The sequence below is a fragment of the Canis lupus genome, chromosome 23 (genome assembly GCF_003254725.2).
Source record: "Canis lupus dingo isolate Sandy chromosome 23, ASM325472v2, whole genome shotgun sequence".
Taxonomy (NCBI): Eukaryota; Metazoa; Chordata; class Mammalia; order Carnivora; family Canidae; genus Canis; species Canis lupus.
Window position 1 is genome coordinate 28,110,141 of NC_064265.1, and position 26,266 is coordinate 28,136,406.

General features: G+C 38.4%; 2 protein-coding genes across 6 annotated transcripts in view; one reads left to right on the forward strand and one right to left on the reverse strand.

The window, feature by feature from the left end:
* LOC112661035 (serine/arginine repetitive matrix protein 1-like) overlaps positions 1–2,477 on the reverse strand; it is a 49,202-nt gene extending 46,725 nt beyond the window's left edge. The window contains exons 1-3 of the mRNA XM_049099601.1: positions 2,325–2,477; positions 1,102–2,101; positions 753–842 (exon numbers count right to left, since the gene is read on the reverse strand). Coding sequence (XP_048955558.1) covers positions 753–842; positions 1,102–2,101; positions 2,325–2,477 — 1,243 coding nt within the window. The remainder of the gene's footprint in view (positions 1–752; positions 843–1,101; positions 2,102–2,324) is intronic.
* The window catches only part of ATP2C1 (ATPase secretory pathway Ca2+ transporting 1), a 139,241-nt gene continuing 114,473 nt past the window's right edge, over positions 1,499–26,266 (forward strand). For 2 of the 5 annotated variants that reach the window (XM_049099931.1, XM_049099930.1), the window contains exons 1-2: positions 1,499–1,515; positions 2,327–2,509. Coding sequence is in view for 3 of the 5 variants with exons in the window: in XM_049099930.1 (XP_048955887.1) it covers positions 2,504–2,509 (6 nt within the window). In the remaining 2 variants the exon portion in view is untranslated. Of the gene's footprint in view, positions 1,516–1,845; positions 2,045–2,326; positions 2,510–19,626; positions 19,751–26,266 lie in introns of those variants that run through there. The other 3 variants (XM_049099929.1, XM_025449080.3, XM_025449083.3) reach the window with 3 other exon arrangements.

The following is a 26,266-nucleotide window of genomic DNA, read 5'->3' on the forward strand; positions in this document are numbered from 1 at the left end:
TAAGATCATAGGTTAGTCTCAAATAATGTCTACATTTGCATCTTCTACTTTAGATGCTTATGTTTTTAATAGGATGCTGTGGCGTCAAGGTCCAAAAGGATAGTAACTAATAGTCATTAAAGATTAATCACAACACTGAGCAAGAGATAGCACGTTCATTGCATTACAAATGGTGCTTATAACACCACTGGGTAGGCAAAAATCTCTAAGCATGTAAGCCAGAAGCGTCATGGATAGTAACTCGGGACATTAGAAACTAGTTTTATATTTATGGTTTGGGAATTTTAAAGTGACTTCGTCGAATAAAACCTTAACGTTTCTTCGTGGAGAAGTGCATCTAGAAAGCTGTCCAGAACTTTTGACCCTAGACTAATTCCCCCATATTTGGGATTAAATGGGCAACACAGGTAACTCGGTTCGGTTGTTTATTTTGACATTGAGGGATCCCTGGGTGGCGCAGCAGTTTAGCGCCTGCCTTCGGCCCAGGGCGCGATCCTGGAGACCCAGGATCGAATCCCGCGTCGGGCTCCCGGTGCATGGAGCCTGCTTCTCCCTCTGCCTGTGTCTCTGCCTCTCTCTCTCTCACTGTGTGCCTATCATGAAAAAAAAAAAAAAAAAAGAAATAACCACTATTTTGACATCGAACATGTGGTCAGAGAACATGTTACAGGATCTGAGATAAGGGGCAAGTTTTTTTGTTCTTGTTGCTGTTGTTTTTTTTAATGAGAAAAAGTGTGAATGGAGAAAAATACCTCTAGCACACAAGGGAGGACTTCTGCCGTCGGGTTCTTGGTGGCGGAAGCGGTCGAGCTCAGCAGGTGTAGCCCTGCCCTCTAGCGGATCTGGGTGTGAGAGGACTTCGTTTCAGTCTGTTTCTGGTTTACCAAGGCTTATTTATTAACATCAACTGTCCATAAAAAAAAAAAAAAATTACTTATGGCGGGGGGAGAGGGGGGTTGTCTGGGTGAAGATGCTGAGCAAGTGAAAGATTCAAGCGGCAAAAGACACAGCCAGTGGCCGAAGGTGATGCACCTTCTCCGGCTTCCACGTGTGGACGCTCAGTTCGCTGCTAGGTGTTCCAACCTTTCGGGTTCCACACACCTGAAAAGGCGGAGTCCCTCCCCCGAGCTCTGCAGCCGATGCTCGCCGTCTCCGCACACACGGGCCCTGGAGGAGACCGATCCCTTGGCCGCGCACAACTTCGGGAAGTCGCCCCGCCACGACCTGCGCCCGCGGTCGGGGCCAAGCGGCCGCCCCGGGGGCCTGCGAGGGCGGGTGGCAAGTCCCACGGAGGACCGCAGTCTCTCTGCGTTCGCCCCTTCCCTCGGAGGTCCTCGCGTCGCCCGCCGAGATTGTGACGGCCATCCCGACGTGGGGAGGAGTCGGGACACCTGCGGACCCTCGGACACCTGCGGGGCGCGGAGCACGCGCGGGCCCGCCCGCTTGGCCCGGCCCCGCGGCGGCCTCTCGACGATGCGTGGCCGGGGCTGGGCCTCCGCCCCTCGCGCCCAGTGGGTGCGTGGAAACGGGCGGGCACCGGGGGTCGGCGAGGAGCCTCCACAGGGCGGGGAGGGCCGGGGAGGGCCGGGGAGGGCCTCGCACCCGGCGCGCCCTCCCGCGGGACTGCTCCGCACCCGCAACCAACCACGCTTTCGCGGCGGGCGGCGCGGCCCGAGCTCCACTTCCGCCGTCGGCGCCCGTGCGTGACAGTGCGCGTGCGCGCGCTCCTCTCGCGGCGGAAGTAGTCGCGACAAAGCTCGGTCCGCGGCGGGCCCGGGAGTGCGGAGCGTGCCGGGGCGGGGGGCGGCGGGCGGCGGGGAGGGGCCGAGCGCAGGAGGCGGAGGCGGGCGCAGAGCCGCGCGGCCGCGCCGGAGCGGCCGGGCCGACCGTGACGGGTCCCCTCGCCTCCTCTCCTTTCCCCTCCCCGACCGCCCTCAGTGCGCTCCCTCCTCAGCGCCGGGAGCGGGCTCCCGCTTGGCGCCGCCGCTCGGCGGGCCACTCCTTTTCGCCCCAAGCGTGCGGGGCGCTCCCGCGAGCCTCGCGGGTGAGTCCCCCCATCCCCGCCCCCCGTCCCCGCAGCCCGGAGGACCGGGTTCTGGGGCTTTGGGAGGGCACCAGTGTAACCTCGTGCCCCTCATTTCCAGAAACTTCCAGGTCCTGAGGGAGGGAGCGTCCGGGGATACCCCGGCCCGCGGGTGTCTCTAGGGCGCCGCCCCGCCGGCTGGAGCTGGGGGCGTCGCGGGGGGCTGGGGCGGGGGGGGCGGGGCGGGGGCTCCCTCCTCTGCGCGTCTCCCGTCAGCGCCGCTTCTCCCGGTTTCTCTTGCAGATGCTGCTGCTAGGGGTGGTGGGAGCAGCCGTGGGACGTGTGGCCGGGAGAGGGGGTGACAGCCTGGGATTCCGGGGGCTTCTCTTCCTTGTCCTCCTCTCCTCTCTATTCCCAGTGTGGCCGCGGCTGACACTAAAGACTTTGTAGCCATCAACCCAAGTGCAGTTTCGATGGAAAATGAAGGTAAAGGCCCCTGGCAGACGGATTGCAACGCGGAGTTGAGGGTGTGGTGGTTTGCTTTTAAGTTGCCTTTCTTTTTTTCCACCTTTTTATTTTCCTGATTTTTTTTTTTTTTCCCCATTTGTGAAGTATCCAAGGAATTGCTTTCTTGGGATACTAGCATTTATTTTGGTAACATAGGGCATTTCGGAAATTAAGGCGCTATGGGCTGACTGAGCTTTATTCTGCTTTCCTGAGAGAGCTGCTGTCTTTAGGGAATGGAAGGGAAGTTTTCATTTCTGATAGCATCTGTGCTTGTTTTAAATAGTTATTTGAAAGGAATCACTCGAGGGGAAATGGAAAGGGAGAGGGAAGGGGATGCACTGCCTCTCCGTATATTTGCATATCAAGCCTTGATAATGTTATGTGACTGGATTAGTTTATAAGAAACGAGACAGTTTTTAGTTCATGGAGATTTGTTTTTCACTTCATAAAAAAAAATAACTTTGAATTTAACAGAATGTTAACGAGGAGATTTCCTCTCTTATTAAAGTTCCTCCCTCCCTATTTGAGAACATCATTTAGGAGGTTGACAGTGGAACTTGTTTGTCCACTGTGCACTTTGGACCACTAGATCATCATTCACATGTTACTTGATTTCTTTGGTCGCATTAAAGTATTTAATGCCTTTTCACTAGACAGCACTGGTGATTTTCCAAAAGCGTCGAATAACTCTGAATATTATTTCCTCTCCTGAAACAACCACACTTATTCATTCCCGGGACTGACTTCTGACTTGTGTGTGATAATCTTTCTCTTTTCTTTCCCCACCCTGGTCTGCAAGATGCTATGAAAGATACTTACACAAATTACAGTTTGTCTTCTTGTGTCTTTTGGTTTTTAAAATCTGAACTGGCACAAAGGAGAGGCAGTGGGGTTTGCTGGTTGCTTTCTCACTTGTTTTTCCCATTTTAAGAACGTAAGCTCAGTTGCCCTAGGTAGGACTGGTAATTTTCGCATAGATATTTCTTATATGCATGATCTGTTTTGCTGCCTGAGACCCTGGGATATGTGGGAAATACGAGCGGCACGATTATATTGCTCAGTTTTACTCTTCATGAATAATTGGTGGAAGACATTTTCTGAAATATTGAAGTATATAACTGCAGAGGAGTTATGCCAACCTAGTAGGGTCATTAGAAAGAGCATTTGAAAGCAGTGATGTTTTTGTTTGATGGAATGGAGAAATCACTTTTCTGAGGCTTTCTCTTTGTCTTGATTTACAGATTTCAGAAAGGCAAATCCTTTCTTCACAAGAGACAAAGAATATTAAATGCACTTGTATACCTGTTTCTTGGTAGTTGTATCTTAAATAACATCTATGCCTTCTGCTTTCAGAGTGTTACCAGGTTTAAGAGAGTAGTCTAAAGTAGGTGTATTCTTAGGTGTTGCTTTTGTTTCTTGATCTCTTAGGAAAAGGGGCATGACTAATAAAGCCGACTCTCATATTGTCTATTGACGTGAGAGGGAGTGGTGGTGAGATGGAAGCATGCTGCATGCTTGTGTCTGATTGAGTCTTTATTATTTGACTTCATAGTAAAAGATTATACTTAAAAACTTGCCGGGGTTTTCTGCCTTGTGATAATCAAGAGGCCTTTTTTGTCAATTTCTCATTACCATTAATTACATGTTTTCCTGTCTCACGTAAACATTTTTAAGAAAAATTTGTATATAACCTAGAATTATCAATGGCCTATTTTGAAATACATAGAATATTACTGCTTTCCTTTTATAGTTAGTATCTTCCTTTGACATGTGAATCAACATCTTGGGAGTGTGGAAAAAAATGGATTCAAACCATGCCTTAACCACTGAAAGTTGTGTGACTTTAAACAAATTACAGTACACCCTTGAATAATGTGGGAATTAGGGGGGCCACCGCCCCCAGTTGAAAATGTACTATAATTTTTGGCTCCCCCAGAACCTAACTACTAATACCTTACTATTGACTGGAAGCCATATAATTGATAATAAATGGATTAACACATATTTTGTATATGTATTGTATACTCTATTCTTATAAAAAAATTAAGTTAAAAGAAAATGGTAAGAAAATTATAAAGAAGGTGAAACACATTTATTGTATGGGAACTCTTCATGTAAGTGAGCCTGCACAGTTCAAACCTGTGTTCAAGGGTTAACTATTTCACCTTTCTTAGCTTCTGTTTCCTCATCTGTAAATTGAGATTGATAATACTTAGTTACATAGTTAAGAGGGTTACATAGTTAAGAAGTTAGAAACTTCTTTTTGAGAGAGAGGAAAGAATTTAAGAGCATGCACTGTGGAGCCTGGCAATCCAATTTGAATGCCGGATCCCCACTTAGCATAATTTGGCTTTTTGCGCTTCAATTTCTTCGTCTAAATAAAATAAGGGTATGTGATAGAACCTGCCATATGAGATTGTTAAAAACATTTAGAACAGTATCTGGCACATAGTAAGTGCTCAATAAATGATTATTATAAATAGCCTTACCTGGCGTTTGCACGCTATTATGCCATGTTACATTAATGTTATGATAGCTGAATATTGAAAGGAGGAACAGTAGTGGTGAAAATCCTCTGTATGAAGTTGCTGTTTTTAGGGAATTGGTGAGTTACGTACATAATTTTCTGTACTGTTATGGCTTTAGTTCTATAGAGAAGGTTGGGGCTCCAACAAGAAACCTGGGGCCAGTGTGGAAGGAGACAGGTTTGGATTTAAATCCTAACAGGTAGCTTTTTTCTCTCCTTAAAAAACCTGATGAGTTACTGTGCTTCTAAGTCTTCCCATCTGTAAATACGATAATGCCCTTTGGAGGTTTGATGTGAGGAATTAATGAAGCCTGGTGTGTGAAGTGCCCAGAATGATGGTTGACACATGGTTAGCATGCATGAGTGATTGAGTGATTGCTACTGTTCCCCAGAAAGAGGCTTCTCTAGTAGGTATATAGATAAATTACATCTCTAGGTATGTACAGGATAGAATTGATAGTGGCTCCCAGGGGCAATTAGCACGAAGGTTCTTAGGTAGTGTGCCATGTGTACAATGGTTCTTGGAGAGAATGACTTTATCCTTGTGTTTCCTTTCAGCAATGGTGGTAATTTTCTTTAGAACTTAAGTTTCAATTCTTCTGGACCTTTCTCCCATGTCTCACTTAAACCACATCAGCAAAGCCTACCTGGTTTTTAGCCAGTCTCCAGATTGCTTTGTGAACATTTCCTGCCAGTCACAGGAAGTATTTGAAGTGTTAATTTCCTGGAATTTCAGGGATTGGTCCTAGGCATCCCTTTGTGGGACTCATTTTGCATGTTTGGAACTCCTTTTTGGATGTTTATTTTGAATTTAAATAGATACCACCTAGGAACCGGAGATGTACAAGTGAATGGCTCTTTTCCTGATTTTTAAAAAATTATTTTTGCTTAAAGGGATGGCTTATAAGCTGGAGAATTTTGCACATAATTTCTTCTTTCCAGTAATGGGTTGTTTCCTTTGGAGTAAATTTGGCTTTTCTCATAGAAAAATATGAATTTAATGTACCTGAAACTAATAAAGCTTTAAATATTTCTTTGACTAGTGGATAGAAATGTAATAGTCTTCAAGATTTCAGGACATGTTTAATTTATACTTCCAGGCAGGGCTAATTTGTCTAGAATAAATAACCTTGATCTCTTTGGGTTGCATTTGGAAATTATAGTATGTTTATTTATGTTTTACTTTATTTATTTATTTATTCAAAAATATCATTTATTTATTCATGAGAGACACAGGGAGAGAGAGAGGCAGAGACATAGGCAGAGGGAGAAGCAGGCTCCATGTGGGGAGGCTGATGTGGAACTCCATCCTGGGACTCCAGGATCACGCCCGGGGCCAAAGGCAGACGCCCAACCGCTGAGCAACCCAGGCATCCCTATGCTTTACTTTAAAAATAGTTTCTTGGTCAAATTATTAATCATCTAAGAATGTCTCAAAAGATTGTGTGTTAGGATAAGGATAGTTGGAGGAACTGTAAATAAAATGGAAAACCACCTTAATTACCTTCTTTTAACTAGAAACCAGGTTATAAAAGTATTTTATATCTTTAGATGTGGAAAACATTTTGTTTCCGCTTTTGTCAATAAAGTAATATTCTTAGTATTTCTAGAAAAGAGTTGAAATTGAAAGAGATTATGTATATAACAGCATCTTATAAAATGTAGTAACTTAACCTAGAGGAAGGATGCTGCAGAGATTATTTGTAAGCATTAGCTTTCTACAGTTAATCCTCAATTTAACTTGATTTGTTTTAATGTTTTTATCATTCATTTAACGTCAGTGGAATTAAACTGTCAACTGAAGCAGTGTCAATCACAATATTCTCTTAGGAATACACCCCTTGGAGCTCAAGGCTGATTTTTGGGGGGGGGGGCGGAATCTTGGTTAACCATAATATGTTTAACAAGGTTATGTTTTGTTTTAAATCTGGAAAGAATTCCATAGCTTGATGGTAAAGCTAGCTGGTGTGAATTTTAAATTACATAATTGCTACATGTAGCATCTAAACAACTCTTAAGGATCAGTTCAATAGGTCCTCCAATATTTACTTTGTTAGAAATTCTTTTTATAGTGATTTCAGGCTTTAGTTGTGACAAGATTGTCTTTATGATTTTCATAAGGACAAATGTTGGTAAAAGGCAGTAAAGTAAAAACTGGTCAGGCTCTATATTAATGCCATAATGTTGTATAGGAAAAGTATTTCTCTGAAAAAGAAATGTCAGGCTAAATTGATGCATTTCCTTTAGACTTTTTATGGCCTGTATTTATATGCATTTGTTAATTATAAATCTTCCATTTTCAGGGCTTTAATTTACTATTGACAAAGGCATATATCTTGGAATTACAAGGAAATTACTCAAATTATGTGGAATGAAATTAGTTTAGGCTAAGCTTATTGGATACATTAGAAAAAATTTGAGTGAAATGTTACAAGGGTATGTATCATATCATAGGTTATAGCCAGAAAGAAAGTAATAGTGTGGGTCAAAAGCATCAACTTAAGATGGCTGTAACAGGACATCTAATTCAACTTCAATCCCTGCTTTTTTCTTTCTGCTTCAGATAATAGAGAATGTGTGATTGGAATTATTTAATATACCTGTTAATTATAGTTGCTTAATTAGGGCTTTTTGGCTTGACTTTTGATCTTTTCATAAAGGTACTGTCCTGAACAGGATATGCATGTCTTTATCCCTTCTGAAAACACGGAAACATCATTGTAGAAATTTTTTTTTTAATTTATTTTTTATTGGTGTTCAATTTACTAACATACAGAATAACCCCCAGTGCCCATCACCCATTCACTCCCACCCCCCGCCCTCCTCCCCTTCTACCACCCCTAGTTCGTTTCCCAGAGTTAGCAGTCTTTTCATTGTAGAAATTGTTTTCACTTATTTATTTACTTAAAGAACCCCACAAAATGAGAATAGCAGTAGGATCCTGACACTAAATATATTGGCTACTTCATAGGAAAACTCAGAAATGATAACAGAAGCAGAAATATTTAGAATGTCACGTGTCATAATTTCCTTGAATATTAACTATGAAGTGTTAATTAAAACCTTTGATTAGGTTGTGAATTTCAGATTTTGGGTTTAAAATTATCTTGATTGTGGGATCTTAAAAAGGATAAAGCATTTCCTAGGGATCATTGATAAAATAAAATTCTGTTCCCTGCCTGAGGGACAGATAAGCTTTAAAACAGGTCCTAAATTTCCTCTTATCTTAAATCAGAGCCTTTCATTTGCAGTATAAATAAATTAGCCTCTTGGTGCTATATATTCATATATGTTGTGAACATATTTTTATGTGCTTTTGCAGTTATTTTGCTAGCTTTTCTTCGACCATCTCTTATAGACTTTCCATGGTGGAATGTTTGCTTTGCCTTCTTTCATCTGGGTTTATATATTGGGAGAGGCAGAAAGGTTAATTGGATCAGACTTTCTTTGGGAATCTCCTCTCTCTTCTTTTTTCTGTTCAGTGTCAATTGTACATTCCCTAAGAGCAGGCAAAAGCCATTCATGGCACAAGTGCCAGAAATAGCATGCAAGCCACTTTTTAAGGCATGCAAACTAATCTCTACTATGTCCTTTTCTTAATGCTTGTCGGGGTTGCTATTTACTGAGAGTTGACATCAGATTGTGAAAGTGTCAGTGATCAGAGGTGCCTGGATGGCTCAGTCATTTAAGAATCTGACTCTTGATTTTGACTCAGGTCATGATCTCAGGTCTTGAGATTGAGCCCTGCATGGGGCTCCATGCTGGGTGAGGAACCTGCTTGGGATTCTCTCCTCTGCCCCTTTCACGCACCCACGTGCTTTCTTTCTCTTTCTCAAAAAAAAAGGAGTGTCAGTGATCAGATGGGGAAGTCCCAATTTCTGTTCCCACTCCAGAGGTAGAGAATGTGTTCTTTGTTGGCCACTGTTTCAGGTCTGTCAGCCTCCTACTCTAGACATTGGCATTCAGTTATGATATCCTGATGTATACCCCTCATTACTTTGAGGGACCAATAGAGATTAGTTCTTTCTGATTTTTTTCTGTTCTAGAAAAATGAGGGGAGATGGCTTGTGTCTATATTAGAAGGATGGGAATGGAGAGTGGGGATGGATGAGAGAGACATTTTACTCCTAAGAAAAACCCAGCAGAACTTGGGTAGTAATTAGGTACAGGAAATGAGGGGGAAGGTTGAGTCAGAATGACTATAAGCTTTTAAGCCAGCATAAGTGGGTGAGAGGAGGTACCACTGGCTAGTTGGAGTAGTTAGTTGAGTTGGGGACAGGGCCAAGCAGGGTATGTAGAGGGAGGTTTTAAAATTGAACACCAATAGGGCTAGAAGACCAGGGTTCAAAGTGAGCTCTTGAGGGCAAAGATCCTCAGTTGTCTCTAATTCATTTTGAATAGAATTTGGCATGTAGCTTTTGTCCATTGAATGAAAATACTGGCTTCTTCACTTGAGCATAGTGGTTCTCAACTGGGGTGATTTTGCCCTCCAGGAGATTTGGCAATGTCTGGAGATATCTTAGTTAGAACTAGAGGGATGCTACTGGCATCCAGTGAGAAGAGGCCAGGGATGATGGTAAACATCCTACCATATACAAGACAGTCCCTTCCCACAACAAGGAATTAACTGACCCCAAATGTCAAGGGTTGAGAAACATTGTTCTAACCAAGGGCCAGAAAGTTAACTTCTCTAAACTTTGGTTTCCTCACTTGTAAAGCGATGATGATGACTCTACTTTAGTTTTGTTAGGATTAAATAGGGCAAGGTGTGTAAGTGCCTGGCATGAAAAGGCTACTTAATTTCCCTTACCTTGGTTGATGACTAAGATAGGAAATTATTCTTGTTTTTTGTCTATTAAATAACTTCTAATTTCAAGGCTTCCTAAATTTTTCTGAGATAAGTGGAATGCCTCGGAAAACCTGTAGAAGTTTTTATAATCTTAATGATTCTGTCGTGGTTGCATCACATTACAATTTTGGGTTTTGAGTATTTCATGATTTGTAATTAGCAGTAGGTAAAAATGTTGAAATTTGGATTAAATGTTTTACCTACTAATCAGTGAGGTTAAACTCATAATTTTGCTTGTTGTTAGAACTTTTACTGTTTGAAAGCAATTTTACTGTTCTTTGATATCAAGACTGAAGTGTTGTGAGTTACTTCTTTTGGAATATGCCAGACTTGTCTATAATGCCTTTTCCTTTTTTTATCCATTTACAAAATTTCAAGTAGACTCTTCTCTGAAGTCAGAACTCTTCTTCAGATTTACTTAAGATCTTCATTAGGTGGCTTTTTTTTACTCGTTAAGTATCTTTTTATTCTTTTGTAAAATGTAGATATTACCACCAGCTCTTTCACTTATGCTTGGATCAGGACACATGTATTTTCTTTCTTTCTTTTTTTTTTTTTTTTTTTAGGACACATGTATTTTCAATTCTAATACAAGGACCATAACTTTGGAAATGTATTTTAGCCTCACTGTGTTTTTTTTTTTTTTTTTTAATTTTATTTATTTATGATAGTCACATAGAGAGAGAGAGAGAGAGAGAGGCAGAGACATAGGCAGAGGGAGAAGCAGGCTCCATGCACCGGGAGCCTGACGTGGGATTCGATCCGGGGTTTCCAGGATCGCGCCCTGGGCCAAAGGTAGGCGCCAAACCACTGCGCCACCCAGGGATCCCTAGCCTCACTGTGTTTAATATCTGCTTACATTTATGTAGTTGTGTACCATTCTCATTTTTAAGGATTTTTTGCTGTTCTTTCCTTTTAGGAATAGATTGGTTTAGTCTCCCTATACTTTAATATCCCCATCTATAACATGAGATTAATAGATAAAGATGTTTGAGTTTAGTGAACTATTTATTGGATTCTTACTAGTGTTTCTTTTACTAATAGCAGTGGAATTTTTAAATAACATTCTTCCTGTTTCTCGTATTAAACTAAGATGATTTGAACATAACAATCATTAAATTGTTGGTTAGAAGAATTAAATAACTTGAGGAAAACCACCTAAAATGGAAAATGATGTATAAGTGATAATAGAAAACATTTTGTGGCAGCAAATAAATGCTCACTCAACCTAAACCTGTAGAGTTCAAAGTTGGTAGCTTTTGATGATATAAATTATATCTGACCACACATTGCTTTTAAGGGCTTACATGGTTCTCTGTTGTGCCTATAGACATTTAGGTCAGTTAAGTACAGGGTGTGAAGGATGCTGCATTCATGTCTTTGATTTTGTAAGTGTTTGGTTGCTATAGCCTGTAAAATTAATTAATGAATGAAAATTAACTACTATGTGAAAGGAATGCCATTGGACATATCAAGGAACTAGCAGAAGGAATGAGGGAATCTACCATATTTCTACAGTCGAATTATTAGCTGGTCTAACTTTATTTTTTTTACTCTGGTATTACTAGTAAAATAATTGTTGCTAGCTGAAAACTTTAAAAAATAGTTCCATGTTTAATGCAGGGTGACAACAAAATGGACAGATTTAAAAAAAAGTAGATAATATTATACCTCCTCCCTCATCTTTGTACCAAATTTGTCTCAGGACTTGGAATAATTTCTACAAACTGATACATCGGTGAATGGAGTATTATGTCTACCTTTTAGTAAAAAAAAAATTCTTTCCAGGTGTAATTGCTTAACTGGGGTTAAAGTGTTGTTTAACTTCTAATTATACAAGAAAGATTTGCTTTACTTTCAGAGGTGTTTTTAAAATCTTAAATTTTTTTTTTTAAGATTTTATTTATTTATGAGAGAGAGAGAGAGAAAGAGAGGCAGAGACAGGCAGAGGGAGAAGCAGGCTCCATGCAGGGAGCCTGACGTGGGACTCCATCCCAGGTCTCCAGGATCACGCCCTCGGCTGAAGGTGGCGCTAAACCGCTGAGCCACCCAGGTTGCCCAAAATCTTTAAATTTTTTAACTGAAATAATTTTAGACTTATATCAGAGGTGCAAAATTTTTTATAAAGAGCTCTTATAGGGGATCCCTAGGTGGCTCAGCGGTTTGGTGCCTGCCTTCGGTCCAGGCATGATCCTGGAGTCCCGGGATCGAGTCCCACATCGGGCTCCCTGCATGGAGCCTGCTTCTCCCTCTGCCTCCCTCTGTGTGTGTCTATCATGAATAAATAAATAAAATCTTAAAAAAAAAAATAAATAAAGAGCTCTTATAAAACCTTTTCCCAGTTTCCCTAATGTTAACATCTTATATAATCATAGTATTATGATTAAACCCAAGAAATTCACATTTATAAACTATCCTTTATCTACCCTGGGATCCAATTCTGGATTCCATATTGCATTTAGTTTGTTTCCTTAGTCTCCTTCCATCTGTTAAATTCTCTGGTCTTTTTTTCATTTTTCATAATCTTGACACTTGAAGAGTACTGGTCAGTTATTTTTCAGAATGTCCCAAATTGGATTTGTCTGATGTTTACTTATGATTAAGATGTCTTAACTGTGATAAAGGTTAAGGTATATGCTAGGTTTCTCCACTGTAAAGTTACTATTTTTTCTTTTCTAATGAAAATAAATGTAATATTTCTTTAGTAATGTAATCATTCCTTTGTAATTAATAATTTTCCTTTTGTGGGGAGATACTTTGAAGCTGCAAGTATCTTCTGTCTCACCATACATTTCACAGGCCAGTTTTTGCATCTATCAGTGGTTCTTCGTGGCTGCTATTACTACTGTGGTTGCTTAATGATGATTTTGTTTCTTTCATCTCTTCTATATTTATTAACTAGATTTTTGTTAAGGAAGAACTGTCCTTTTTTCTTCACTTATTAATTATCCAGTTGTTTATTTACATGCATTTATGGATATTTATTTTACTGTTTGGGGTAAAATTTAATACTTTGTTGCTTAAATCATTCCAACTTTGATTATTGAGAATCCTTTCAAAAGTGCTCCTTTGGCCCTTCTATAATGCCTCTATCATTTTGTGACTTCTAATTTACTCTCTGGCAACACAAGATGTGCATCTCTGTTTTTCCCTCTTTATAGCAGCCACATACACAATCAGTCCGTTCTCTAAGGAAGGCATCATGTTCATTTTATTGGAGAATAGTATCTGGAAACCAAGATCTGTGTGTTATCTGTGCACAGTACAATCGGGTTGCCACTGTTTCTCTTTGTAGTTAGAGTTAGCAAATAGATATATGGTAATATACATGGACGTATTTTTATTTCCTTATCTATCCATCTATATAAACTGAAAACCATGACCTCAGGGTTCATTGTAGATTTTCCACCACTTTGTCATTTCCCCTGTTACTTCCTTTTTCAAAGGTGAGAAACTTGGTTCTTATCCACAGTATATTATTTACTTATCTGTTCAATCCTAGTACACAACACACAGACACAAAAGTAGTTTCAGAATTGCTAACCTATTTCCCTGTGAGAGACACATTTAAAAACTAAAATATATTTGTCTTTAGCTTTACCAGTACACAGTCAAAATCTGTTTTCCAAAGTTACTTAGTACTTTGTTTTCCTTATTTTGGTATGGTTATGTTATTCATTGATAATGAAATTAGGTATTATCTGTTTATATTTTATTTTAGCATCTTCCCACATCATGTTTTAGTTTCTTAAATCTTTTTGAAGTAAATGGTGACCTATCCCTCCCATTTTTCTGTAGTGAAGATCTGTTTTTAAAAGGATTAGATTTGCTTAGATATAGGTACAGCTATAATTGTTTGGGCTGATAGCAGTTCACTTGAAAGGAGCTGTGTTCTGGTGATTATTCTCTTGGGCTTGCTCACTTGGTTCCTTAGTTACAACTTTCTACATTTTCTCCGCTTGGGAATTTATTCTATGTTCCCACAAGTGTTTGAAATCAGTCTTCAACTAAATCTTTGTTCTGGATGCATGGTTTTAGACCCAAAGTCAGCTAGAGGCTGGGGTAAATTAAATTATTTTGCAGATCCTGTCATTTATTGGTTTTTATCTTTATTTTTATTGTTTTTAAAGATTTATTTATTTGAGAGGGAGAGAGAGAAAACACATGCTCATGAGCAGGGGGCGGGGCAGAGGGAGAAGCAGACTCTCCACTAAGCAGGGAACCAGACAAGAGGCTGGATCCCAGAGCCTTGGGATCATGACATATCCCAAGCTGAAGGCAGAGGCTTAACCAACTGAGCCACCCAGGCGCCTCATTTGGTTTTTATTTTTGAGGTATAATTCACATACCGTAAAATTTGCCATTTTAAAGTACATAGTTAAGTGGATTTTAGTATATTCACAAAGTTTTGGGTTAATCTAATTCCAGAACACTTCCATCACTTGCAAAAGAAATCCCTTACCCATTAGCAAACACTTTCTGTTCTCTTTTCCTCAGCTCTTGCCAACTACAACTCTACTTTTTGTCTCTATTTTTTGCCTGTTCTAGATATTTCATATAAATGAATATGTGAACTTCTTTATCTGACTTCTTTCACTTCAGCATGTTTTCAGTATTCAGCCATTTATAGAATGTATCATTTCATTATTTTTTTGGTTTAATAATATTTCAGAGTATGGATTTACCACATTTCGTTCATCGATCAGTTGATGGATATTAAGTTGTTTCTACTTTTTGGTTATTGTGAATAATACTGCTGTGAATATTCATATGCGAGTGTGTAAAAATATGTTTTCAGTTCTTTTGGATGTATACTTATAGTGGAAGTGCTAGGTTATAAGGTAATTCCATATTTAATTTATTGAGGAACCCCCAAAGAAGTTGCACCATTTTTCATTCCCACCAGTAATTTGTGAAGGTTCCAATTAATTTCTCCACATCCTTTTCAACATTGTTTTTTTTCTTTTTTTTTTAAATAGCTATTCTGAAAGTATGAAATTGTGTCATGTTCTTTTTTTTATTTTTTTAAAGATTTATTTCTTTATTCATGAGAGACAGAGAGAGGGGCAGAGACATAGGCAGAGGGAGAAGCAGTCTCCCCATGGGGAGTCCAATGTGAGACTTGATCCCAGGACCCCAGCATCACCACCCAAGCTGAAGGCAGACGCTCAACCACTGAGCCACCCAGGCATCCCCGTGTTCTAATTTTGATTTGTGTTTTTCTAATGATTGATGATGTCAAGCATCTTTCCATGTGCTTATTGGTCACTTACACATCTTTGGAGAAATAATCAATGAAACCCTTGTCCCTTTTGTAATTTTGTTACTTGCTCTTTTATTATTGAATTATGAGATTCTATTCATATTCAGGGTACTGGATAGGAAGATCTCTTTTTTTCAAAAAAAAGTGTTATTTATTTATTTATTTATTATTATTTTTTTAAAGTGTTATTTATTTAAGTAATTTCACCCATGTAGGTCTCAAACTTATGACCCTGATATCAAAAGTTGTACACTTCACCGCCTGAGCAGCCAAACACCCCCTGGATAGGAATGTATCTTATACTGGTACTTGCACAAGCATACAAAGAGATTTGTGCGTGGGTGTTCACTACAGTGTTTATTTTTTTATTTTATTTTATTTTTTTTACAGTGTTTATAATACCCTTAATCAGACATATGATTTGCAGATATTTCTCTCATTCTATAGGTTGACTTTTCGTGTTCTTTTTTCTTTTTTCAGTTTTAATTGTCTTTTTTTTTCTTAATGGTGTCTTTTGTAGTACAGACTTAAAATTTCGATGAAGTCCGGTTTGTCTTTTTTTTTCTTTTGTTGTTTGTGCTTTATTTTTTTTTTTTTTTTTTTTTTTTTTTTTTTTAAAGATTTTTTTATTTATTTATGAAAGACTGAGAGACAGAGAGAGCCAGAAACAAAGGCAGAGGGAGAAGCAGGCTCCATGCACCGGGAGCCCGACGTGGGATTCGATCCTGGGTCTCCAGGATCGCGCCCTGGGCCAAAGGCAGGCGCCAAACCGCTGCGCCACCCAGGGATCCCTGTTTGTGCTTTAGATGTTATATTTAAGAACCACTGCCTGATTCATGGTGACAAAGATCTATGTTGTTTCCTAAGAATTTTACAGTTTAGCTTTCACACTTGATCCACCTTGGGTTAGTATTTATATATGGTATGAGATGATGGTCCAGTTTTCTTGTTTTGCATGAAATATCCAAGTATTCCAACACCATTACTCCAGTGAATTGTGTTGGAACTCTTGTTAAAAATCAGTTGACCATTGGGGCACCTAGGTGGCTCAGTGGTTGAGGGTCTGCCTTTGGCTCAGGCTGTGATCCCCGGGTCCTGGGATTGAGGCCCACATCAGGCTCCCTGGGGGGAAGCCTGCTTCTCTCTCTCTGCCTTTATCTCTGCTTCTCTCTCTCTGTGTGAATAAATAAATAAAATCTCAAAAAAGAAATTAATTGACATTGATGTATGAATTTGTTTCTAGACTCTCAATTCTGTTCCATTGATCTATATATCCTGATGCCATTACCACCCTGACTAACTAGCTTTTATAGTAAGTTTTGAAACTGGGGAATATGAGTCCACCACCTTTGTCCTTTTTCAAGATATTTTTGTTTATTCTGAGTCCCTTGCATTTTCATATGAATTTTGGAATCGGTTTGCTTATTTCCTTAAAAAAAAAAAAGCGATTGGAATTTTCATAGACAATGCATTGAAATAATTGTATTTTGAGGATGTACTATTTCTATATAGGTACAAACATAAGATCTTTTTGAATGTTTGGGTGTCAGTTTATTCTAGGCAATGTACAAAATGGCTTTAAAAGTTGAAATATTCTTATTTTATTACTCCCTTCTTCGTCCTCTTTCTCCGAGAATAACTTAGTGGGGGAAAAGATATATTATTCAATAAATGGTATAGGGACATTTAGCTGACTTTTAGGAAGAAAGGTAAAGCTGGAGGAGAAAGGCTTTAAGAAAAACTAGCATGGAATAAAATCTCAAAATCATAAAAAATTGAAAATACATGGTCATGTAAAATTTTAAAAAGTAAAAAATAGATGCAAACCAATGGTAAAAACACTTGAACAAATGACAAAGGCTCTTTATATCTATAAGAAATCGGCAATTACTTGTAGGGGAAAATAGCCAGGGAAGAGGACATGAACAGGTGTTTCACAGAAAAGGTTGCAGATGGTCAAAGGATATATGAAAAGGTACTTGACCTCAGTAATGAACAAATGTGAATTTAAATAACTATTTTCTGCTTATCAAATTGGCGAAGATTTAACAATGTGATGATGCTTACTTCTGGCTAGATTGCAGGGAAAATAGAAGCTCCTGGTTGTTGTTGGAAGTTCATTTGACGCAGTCTTTTTGGAGAACGATTTAGCAAAATCTATCAGAATAAAAAATACATTCAGCAGTTCTATGTATTTTGTACCTATACTTGCAAGAGCATACAAAGACATATGTACAAAGATACTTTTTACAGCAACATTTTAGAAACAAAAGATGAGAATAACTCAAATGTCTGTCATCAAGAGAGCTAGTTAAATAGAGAGGTATTACCATATAATGAAATGTTCTGTGAGCCATTAAAAAATAAATGAGGCCCCTGATTTCAAACTAATTCAAAACTGTAGTAATCAGAACAGTATGATACTGGTATGAAAACAGACACAGATCGATGGAATAGAAAAGAGAGTCCAGAAATAAACACATGCTTAAATATAGTCAATTGATCTATAACAAAAGAGGCAAGAATATGCAGTAGGGAAAAGACAGTCTTTTCAATAAATTATGTTGGGAAAACTGGGCAGCTAACCCTAACCCTACAAAAGAATGAAACTAGACCACTATCTCATACCATATACAAAAATAAATTCAAATGGATTGAAGACTTGAATGTAAAACCTGAAACCATAGAACTCTTAGAAGAAAACTTAGGGAGCAAGCTCTTTGATATTGGTCATAGTGTTTTTTAGACTAATCCCCTCAGATAAGGGTAACAAAAGCTAAAGTAAACATGTGGTGTTATATAAACTAAAAAGCTTTTGCACAGTAAAGGAGACGAACAAAACAAAAAGGCAAGCTACTAAATAGGAGAAGAAACATGCAAATCATACTTCCAATAGGAGTTAATATCCAAAATATATAAATAGCTTATCAACCTAATATCAAAAAAAAACAAACAAAAAAAAACAACAACCTGAGTACTGTCAGAAAGGACGAATACCTACCATTTGCTTCTAAATAAGTCAATATGAGAAGGCTAAACTGCACATGGTTTCCCTCAGGTGGAATGTAAGAAATAGTGAAAGAGGCTATAAGGGAAAGGAGGGAAACTGAGTGGGGAAAAATTAGAGAGGAAGACAAACCATGAGAGACACCTAACTCTGGAAAACAAAGGTTGTGGAAGGAGAGGAGGGTGGGAGAGATGGGGTGACTGGATAGTGGTCACTAAGGAGGGCACTTGATGGGATGAGCACTGAGTGTTATACTATATGTTGGCAAATTGAATTTTCTTAAAAAAGAAAAAAACCCCCACAACCTGATTAGAAAATAGGCAGAGGACATGAAGAAACATTTTCTGAAGAAGAGGTACAGATGGCCAACAGGCACATGAAAAGATGCTCAGTATCACTAATCATCAGAGAAATGCAAATCAAAACCACAGTGAGTTATCACTTCACACTTAGATGTGAGATCACTAAGATCACTTAGATTGGCTATTATCAGACACAAAAAAATAAATGTTAGCAAGGATATGAAGAAAAGGGAACCCTCATAAACTGCTGGTGGAAATGTAAAGTGATGTAGCTACTATGGAAAATACTATGGAGGTTCCACAGAAAATTAAAAATAAAACTACCATGTGACCCAGCAATTCACTTATGGGTGTTTGAAGAAAATGAAAACAATAATTCAAAGAGATAGACACACCCCTTGTTCATTTACAGTAGTGAAAATATGGAAGCAACCACAATGTCCATCAGTTGATCAGGGGATAGAGTGTGTGTGGTTAGCATAGAGAATACAGCAGAGAATACAGTCAATAATATTTTAGTAACTTCATATGGTGACAAGACATCATTGGGATCAATTTCTTACTGTATAAAAATATCAAATCACCTGAAACTAATAGAATATTGTATGTTAGTTACACTCCAATAAAAAAAAATGAAGCAGATCAGTATGTGTGGTGAAATAGAATGAGGTACAAGATGTATTGAGTGAAAAAAAAAAAAACAAGTTGTAGTTATGCAGTCCTATTTTGTGATTAAAAATAAAACAGGACACCAAAAGTTGGAACATACCTGTACAAAATAGCTAGCAGTATATACAGAAACAGCTAACAGATTACTTCTGGGCAGTTGAACTGGGGGGATGGACTTATTACAATAAACCCTTATTACTTGACTCTAAAAGCAATGAGCAGGATTACATTTTTTAAAAATTGAAAATGGCAAAAAAAATTGAAAATGACTTAGTGTAATTAAAAAATACAGTATTTAGGAATAAGAGATTTGTTTTTTTTCCTGTCAAGGTGAGTATTGTATGGTTTCTGTTGGTCTCCAGAGGTAAATGCATTTTTAAAATATGTATTGCTCTAGTGAAAGTGGGTTAGAATTAGCTCTTGGGTACAAATGTTTAGTAGCATTTAGTATGTTCTCTTTTGTTTCCAAACATTTATAGGTATGGAAGAGAAATATGATTTATGATTGTGATTTGGGATTGTGTTTTGTCAAATGAGGAATATTTGAGTGCTTGTCTACACTGGAGCCTGATTATGTTCTGGAACTTCAGTTCGGTGTGGAAGGTAATCATTTTAGAGACAGTGGTTGTTTATTCATTGTCAGAAACTAGTACTGTGGCAGTAAAGAAGCAGTGGTATCACTCTGCACTCTGCCAAACCATTTCTAAAATATTAGAGTTCAAGGGAACCAACTTCCTACTCTATATAAAAATCACCAATATTGTCTCCTAGTGAAGTTTTTGGTGATTGGAAACTATACTTTTGTATTTTGACACTGGTAGTGTCCTTAACCTAGGCAGACTATTGTTTCTTTCTTTCTTTTTTTTTTTTTGTCTCAAAGATTCTATTTATTTATTCCTGAGACACACACGGAGAGAGAAAGAGAGAGAGAGGCAGAGACACAGGGAGAGGGAGAAGCAGGCTCCATGCAGGGAGCCCGACGTGGGACTCGATCCTGGATCTCCAGGATCACGCCCTTGCTGAAGGCGGCACCCAGACCATTGCTTCTTATAACAGTCCTTAAAATATTTGAAGCTGACTCATATCCTTTATTTACTTAGAAACTTAGTGCAATACAATTAATGGTCATGTATTGCCCTTCATAATTTTCTTCCCTAGACCAAGCAGTCCTCACTTATTACAACAATTTGTATAAGTTCTTATTTCCAGAAATGTCACCATATAAGTTACACCTTAGCAGGCCCTAGTAGTGTTCTAATGTGAATATAGAATTCTCAAAGTGTAGTTGGTTCATATAGTACTCTGGGGCCATTACTCACTTGGTCTAAAAGCTATACTTCTTATTTTTATTTTTTTTTAATTTTTATTTATTTATGATAGTCACAGAGAGAGAGAGAGAGAGAGAGAGAGAGAGAGGGGCAGAGACACAGGCAGAAGAAGAAGCAGGCTCCATGCACCGGGAGCCCGATGTGGGATTCGATCCCGGGTCTCCAGGATCGCGCCCTGGGCCAAAGGCAGGCGCCAAACCGCTGCGCCACCTAGGGATCCCAAAGCTACACTTCTAATAATTCAGTTTAAGATGTTGCTTATCTTTTTAGTAATAGGATTGCACTGAGAATAATTGTACAGTTCTTTAAGTGGTGTATGAGGTCATACCAACATATATAATTTTCTAAATTGTTATTCTAGAGTCATCATCTGGTACTTTTGGTAGTTGTATTATGAGTTTTGGTTTTTACATCTATCTCTAATAAAGTATATATATGCTTTTGTAACTGTGAAGACAGTGGTATATTACCTGTACTCATTGGTGTAACCTGATGAGCTCATTTGAATTATGAAGCAAGGTTGCTACCCTTTTTCAGCTTTAAGTTGATGTCATCTTGGATAAGCATGCTACTTAAGTATTTGAGTTTATGATAAAATATTAAACAGGATAGAGCCTAGTGGCACATGTGTACTGAATTATTATTAATATTGTTGGTTCACCTAGCCAGAGATCTACCTGTGTGTTTAATTTAGCCTTTGTGGTTTTATCTGTGGCATGTGACAGAATTTGTAGGATGTTTTGTTGGTGTTAGAAGGTTGTAGAGTCTTAGTATTCTAACCTTGTGAGAAATTCTTAGACATAGACTGGTTTTAAATGGTTTTCTCCTTTTCACAATTTCCAAGAATCTTCTGCAGTATCTTAAGATTTGGGGGGTGACGAGGGGAGGGTGATGAGGGTGAGAAGCTTCTTTGCACCAAGTTGTTTTTGATTAAAAAGAAGCTTTTAGTTTTTTTTTTTTTTTAACCCAGCTTTACTGAGGTACACATTCAGAGACCATATAGTTCCTGAATTTAAGGCATACAATTCAGTGGTTTTTGGTATTTTACATTATTATTTTTTAAGAATAATAAAATATATGGAATATAAAATTACCCTTTTAACCACTTTTAAGTATACAATTCAGTGCCCTTAAGTACATTCACAGTGTTATACAGTCATCACCAGTGTGTATGTCCACAACTTTTCTATCATCCCATCTGAAACTTTATACCATTAAATACTAACTGCTCATTCTCCAGTTTTCCCAGCTCCTGGTAACTTCTATTCTATTTTCTCTTTCTGAATTTGCCTATTCTAAGCTCATCATATATGTGGAATCTTACAAATACACTGTGACCAGCTTATTTCACTTAGTATAGTGTCATCAAAGTTCATCTGTTTTGTAACATACTGATTTCTTTCCTTTTTTTAAGGCTGGCTGATAAGTAGGGACTTCTGTCATTTTGCTATGCTATATCCCTTATTTTCAGCATTAATTGCCTTTTGTGTTGAGTTGGTTTTTTGTAGTGAAATTCTTAAGGTCTTACCTAATTTTCTCTGTGGTTGTCATGAGGATTGCATTTAATAACCTAAAGTTGTAATGCTTTAATTTGAATTTATATTAATTTCACTTCATAAGCTTACAAATTCAGCTCCTTTATATCTCCACTCTCTTTTCAATTGATGTCCCCAGATTACATTTTATGCAATGTATGTCCAAAAACGTAATTTAAAAAATATACAAGCGTCTTAAGTCATGAAGGATACAAAATGTGGAGTTATAAAGGTTACAATAATACTATTTTTTAGACTATTGTTTTTTTTTTAATTTTTAGTCTCTTAAATCATGTAGAAAACAAAAAATGGAATTATAAACCAGAGTTACAATAGTGCTAGTTTTTATAATTGCCTATGTATTTACCTTTACTGAAATTTTTATTTCTTCAAGTTACTGTATAGTGTCATTTTATTTCAGTTTGCAGGTCTTTCTTTAGCATTTCTTGCAGGGCAGGTCTAGTGGTAATTAACTTTCTCAACTTTTGTTTATCTGTAAGTGTCTTAATTTCTCCCTCAATTTTGTTAATTACAGGGTTTTTGATCTTTTCTTAGTTTCTTTCTTTCTTGTTGGTCCACTGCTTTGTGGCCTCAAGTTTCTGATGAGAAATCTGATTATCTTACTGTTATTTCTTGTATATGACAAGTAACTTCTCTTGCTGCATTCAAGATTTTCTATTTGCCTTTGGTTTTTGCATATAACGTGTCTCTGGATGGCTCTCTGAGTTCATTGTACTTGGAGTTCCTTGAACTTCTTAGATGTTTATATTTGTGTTTCATCAAATTTGGGAAGTGTTGGGCTATTATATTTTAAGATATTCTTTCTGTCCCTTTCTCTATTCACCTTCTAGGACTCCCATAATGGTCTGTATTGGTCTTCTTGATGATGTCCCTCAGGTCCCTTATGCTCTGTTCACTTTTCTTCAATCTTTATTCTTTCTGTTTCTCAGATTTTAAATTTCTGTTGTCATATTTTCAAGGTTACTGTTTCTTTCTTCTTCATGCTCAAATCAGTCTTCGAATCCCTCTAGTGAATTTTTTATTTCAGTTATTGTATTTCTCAACTTCAGAATTTGTTTCTGGTTTCTTTTTAGGTTTTATATCTCCTTATTGTTCATACATTGTTTTCTTGACTTGTCCATGTCTTCAGTTTTTTAAGTATCTTTAAGATCATTGTTTTAAGTCTTTGTTTAATAGGTCCACCATCGGGTACTTTTTAGGGACAGTTTGTTTGTTTTTTCCTTTGAATATACCATACTTTTGTTTCTTTGTATGTCTTGTGATTTTTTTTTGTTGTTGAAAACCTGGACTAGCGACTCTACTAATGTAGTAACTCTGGAAATCAGATTCTGCTTCCTCTTCCACATTTTGTTTTGTTTGTTTGTGTTTTGGGTATTTTTATGCCAATTATCAGCCTGAGGTGTACATTTAAGATCTTCTCAGGTCTTTTCTGAGCCTATGCATTTCCTTGGGCATTCACAGTGACTTTTATTTATTTTTTATTTTTTATTTGTTTAAAGATTTTATTTATTATTTATTCAGAGACATAGAGAGAGAGAGAGAGACAGAGAGACAGAGAGAGAGTGGCAGAGACACAGGCAGAGGGAGAAGCAGGCTCCATGCCGGGAGCCCGACGTGGGACTTGATCCTGGGACTCCAGGATCGCGCCCTGGGCCAAAGGCAGGCACTAAACCGCGGAGCCACCCAGGGATCCCCCACAGTGACTTTTATATACGCGGTTGCTTTTTTTTTTGTCTTTTTTAAAAGATATTATTTATTTATTCATGAGAGACAGAAAGAGAGAAAGAGGCAGAGACAGAGACACAGGCAGAGGAAGAAGCAGGCTCCATGCAGTGAACCTGATGGGGGATTTGATCCCAGGTCTCCAGGATCATGCCCTGGACTGAAGGCGGCGCTAAACTGCTGAGCCACCTGGGCTGCCCTGTGTGGTTGCTTTTAAGTGTCCTGATCTTTAGCATCTTGCTCTCAGAAAGGGAAAGGAGAAAAATGAATGGGGGAAAAGAATAGTTGCTGGTCCTTTAAATCCTCTGAAATTCACTCCAGCTGGAGAGGGAGAGGTTTACAACTATAGAGAGGTGGAAGGACAATTGCTGGCCACGTTTTTTTGCAGTCTTTTAGCCTCTGTGATCAAAATTAGCGATCAGGGATCATAGCACAGAGTTTCCATTATTTGGAAGACGGGTGCTTTTTGCTCACCCTGGCTTCCCTAAGTTATGTGCAAGCTCTCCAGGAATACATTCATAGCTGACCATATGCCAGGAGTTGGGGTGTGTGTGTGTGTGTGTGTGTGTGTGTGTAAGGGTGTAGGATGAATACCTGCCTGCTATTGTGCAAGAGCTGAAATGAACTGAAACTAATTTCAGTTTACCATTCAAGTTTTCTGGAAGTTGTGAGCCTTTCATGGATTCTGGTATTCTAAAATAGTTACATCAGAGAGATTTTGCCAGCATAATGGTTATCTAGGTGTGGAGATAGATACCTGGTGGTTTCCTATTCCATCATTCATCTTCCCAGAATCCCTGTTTTGTTTTGTTTTGTTTTATTTTATTTTATTTTATTTATTTTTTAAACTTTATTTATTTATTCAGAGAGACACAGAGAGAGAGAGAGAGGCAGAGATACAGGCAGAGGGAGAAGCAGGCTCCACGCAGAGAGCCTGACATGGCACTCGATCCAGGGTCTCCAGGATCACGCCCTGGGCTGCAGGCGGCGCTAAACCGCTGCGCCACCGGGGCTGCCCCCTGTTGTTCAATTTTAAATCTGGTTTCACCATAGTAAAATCAGTCCTTTAAAGTTGATTTACTTTGGAATTTGTGGGTTATCTGATTAATTTAAATATAATGCAGTTATTAAGAAAGAGGCCCTTAGGGGCGGCTGGCTGGCTCAGTTAGTGGAGCATGTGACTGTTGATCTTGGGGTCATGAGCTTTATATTGAGCTTACTTTAAAGAAAACAATGAAGGTTTTAAGTTGGACAGTGGTTTAGTTCCTGGCTATACCCTTTACCAGTTTTGTTACTGTCTTTTTGTCTTGGGCAAATTACTTCTGTAGCCTTTAATTTTCTTGCTTACAAAATAGGAAAAATAATGCCCCTTTCAGAGTTTTCTAAGGATCGCATGAAATAATAGATGTATTTAGCATCACCCTGGTCCTTAGCAAGCAAGAAGTATAAATCTCCATTTCTTCCTCTTGCTCCTACTAATAGTCCTTTTCCTGTTATACCTCCTGAAGCTACTACTGTGGTAACATACACGAGTAAGTATGTGGATTCCAGAGCTTTAGACATTTTTTTTAAACTCAGAAGTTTCAAAATAACAAAAACACCATTTTTCTTGTGGATCTTTTAAAAACAAATAGCTCATCTTTTTAAATGAAAGTGCTCCATGAAAGTTTCATAGCTAGATATTTTTGTTCTTTGCAATTCAGGGCTAAAGCCATGTAATTTTACAACTAAAAATCTATTCAAATTACTGATTCATGCCAAACTATTTTTGGCCACTTTGAGTATCTTTGATGTAACTTAAAAATATTAGAGATTGACACAGGAATTAAAAATATGCATGTGAGTTACTAAAAGTGATATAAATTACATGTTATACAGATGGATACTGAGGAATAAGTAGCTTGCTGGACTAAGTGATTTTTGATTGCCCTTTTCCCTTCCACTGCTCTTCTCTCTCTCTCTCTCTCTTTTTTTTTTTAGTTTTTATTTATTGTTTTGTTTTAGAGAGAGAGAGTGCATGAGTGAGTGGGCGGGAAGGATAGAGGGGGAGAGAGAGGGACAAGTAGACTCAGTGGGGAGTGGGAGCGCCAAACATGGGGCCTTGATCTCAGGACCCTGAGATCGTGACCTGAGCTAAAATCAAGAGTCTGACACTTAATAGTTTGAACCACTCAAGTGCCCCACCACCTCTCTTCTTCATGAGAACATATATCGCAATAGAAAGAAGCCCAATTATTCATGGGCAAGTATCAGAACCATACATGTATTTTGCAGTTATTTTGCAGAGCAAATAGAGAATATATGTTTAAGTGTATACATTGAGTGAAATCAGTTGGATCATTGTATCTTCCTTTGACTCATTAGTTACTTTGGATGACAGAGGGTTTTTTCCCCTGAGTAGAGATTAGGAAAGAAGAGATTTAATTATGAATTTATTGGAATTAATTCTTATATGTTCTTAATTAATTTTTAATTGTATGAATGTACATTTTTTTTGTTTAGTTACATAGTGT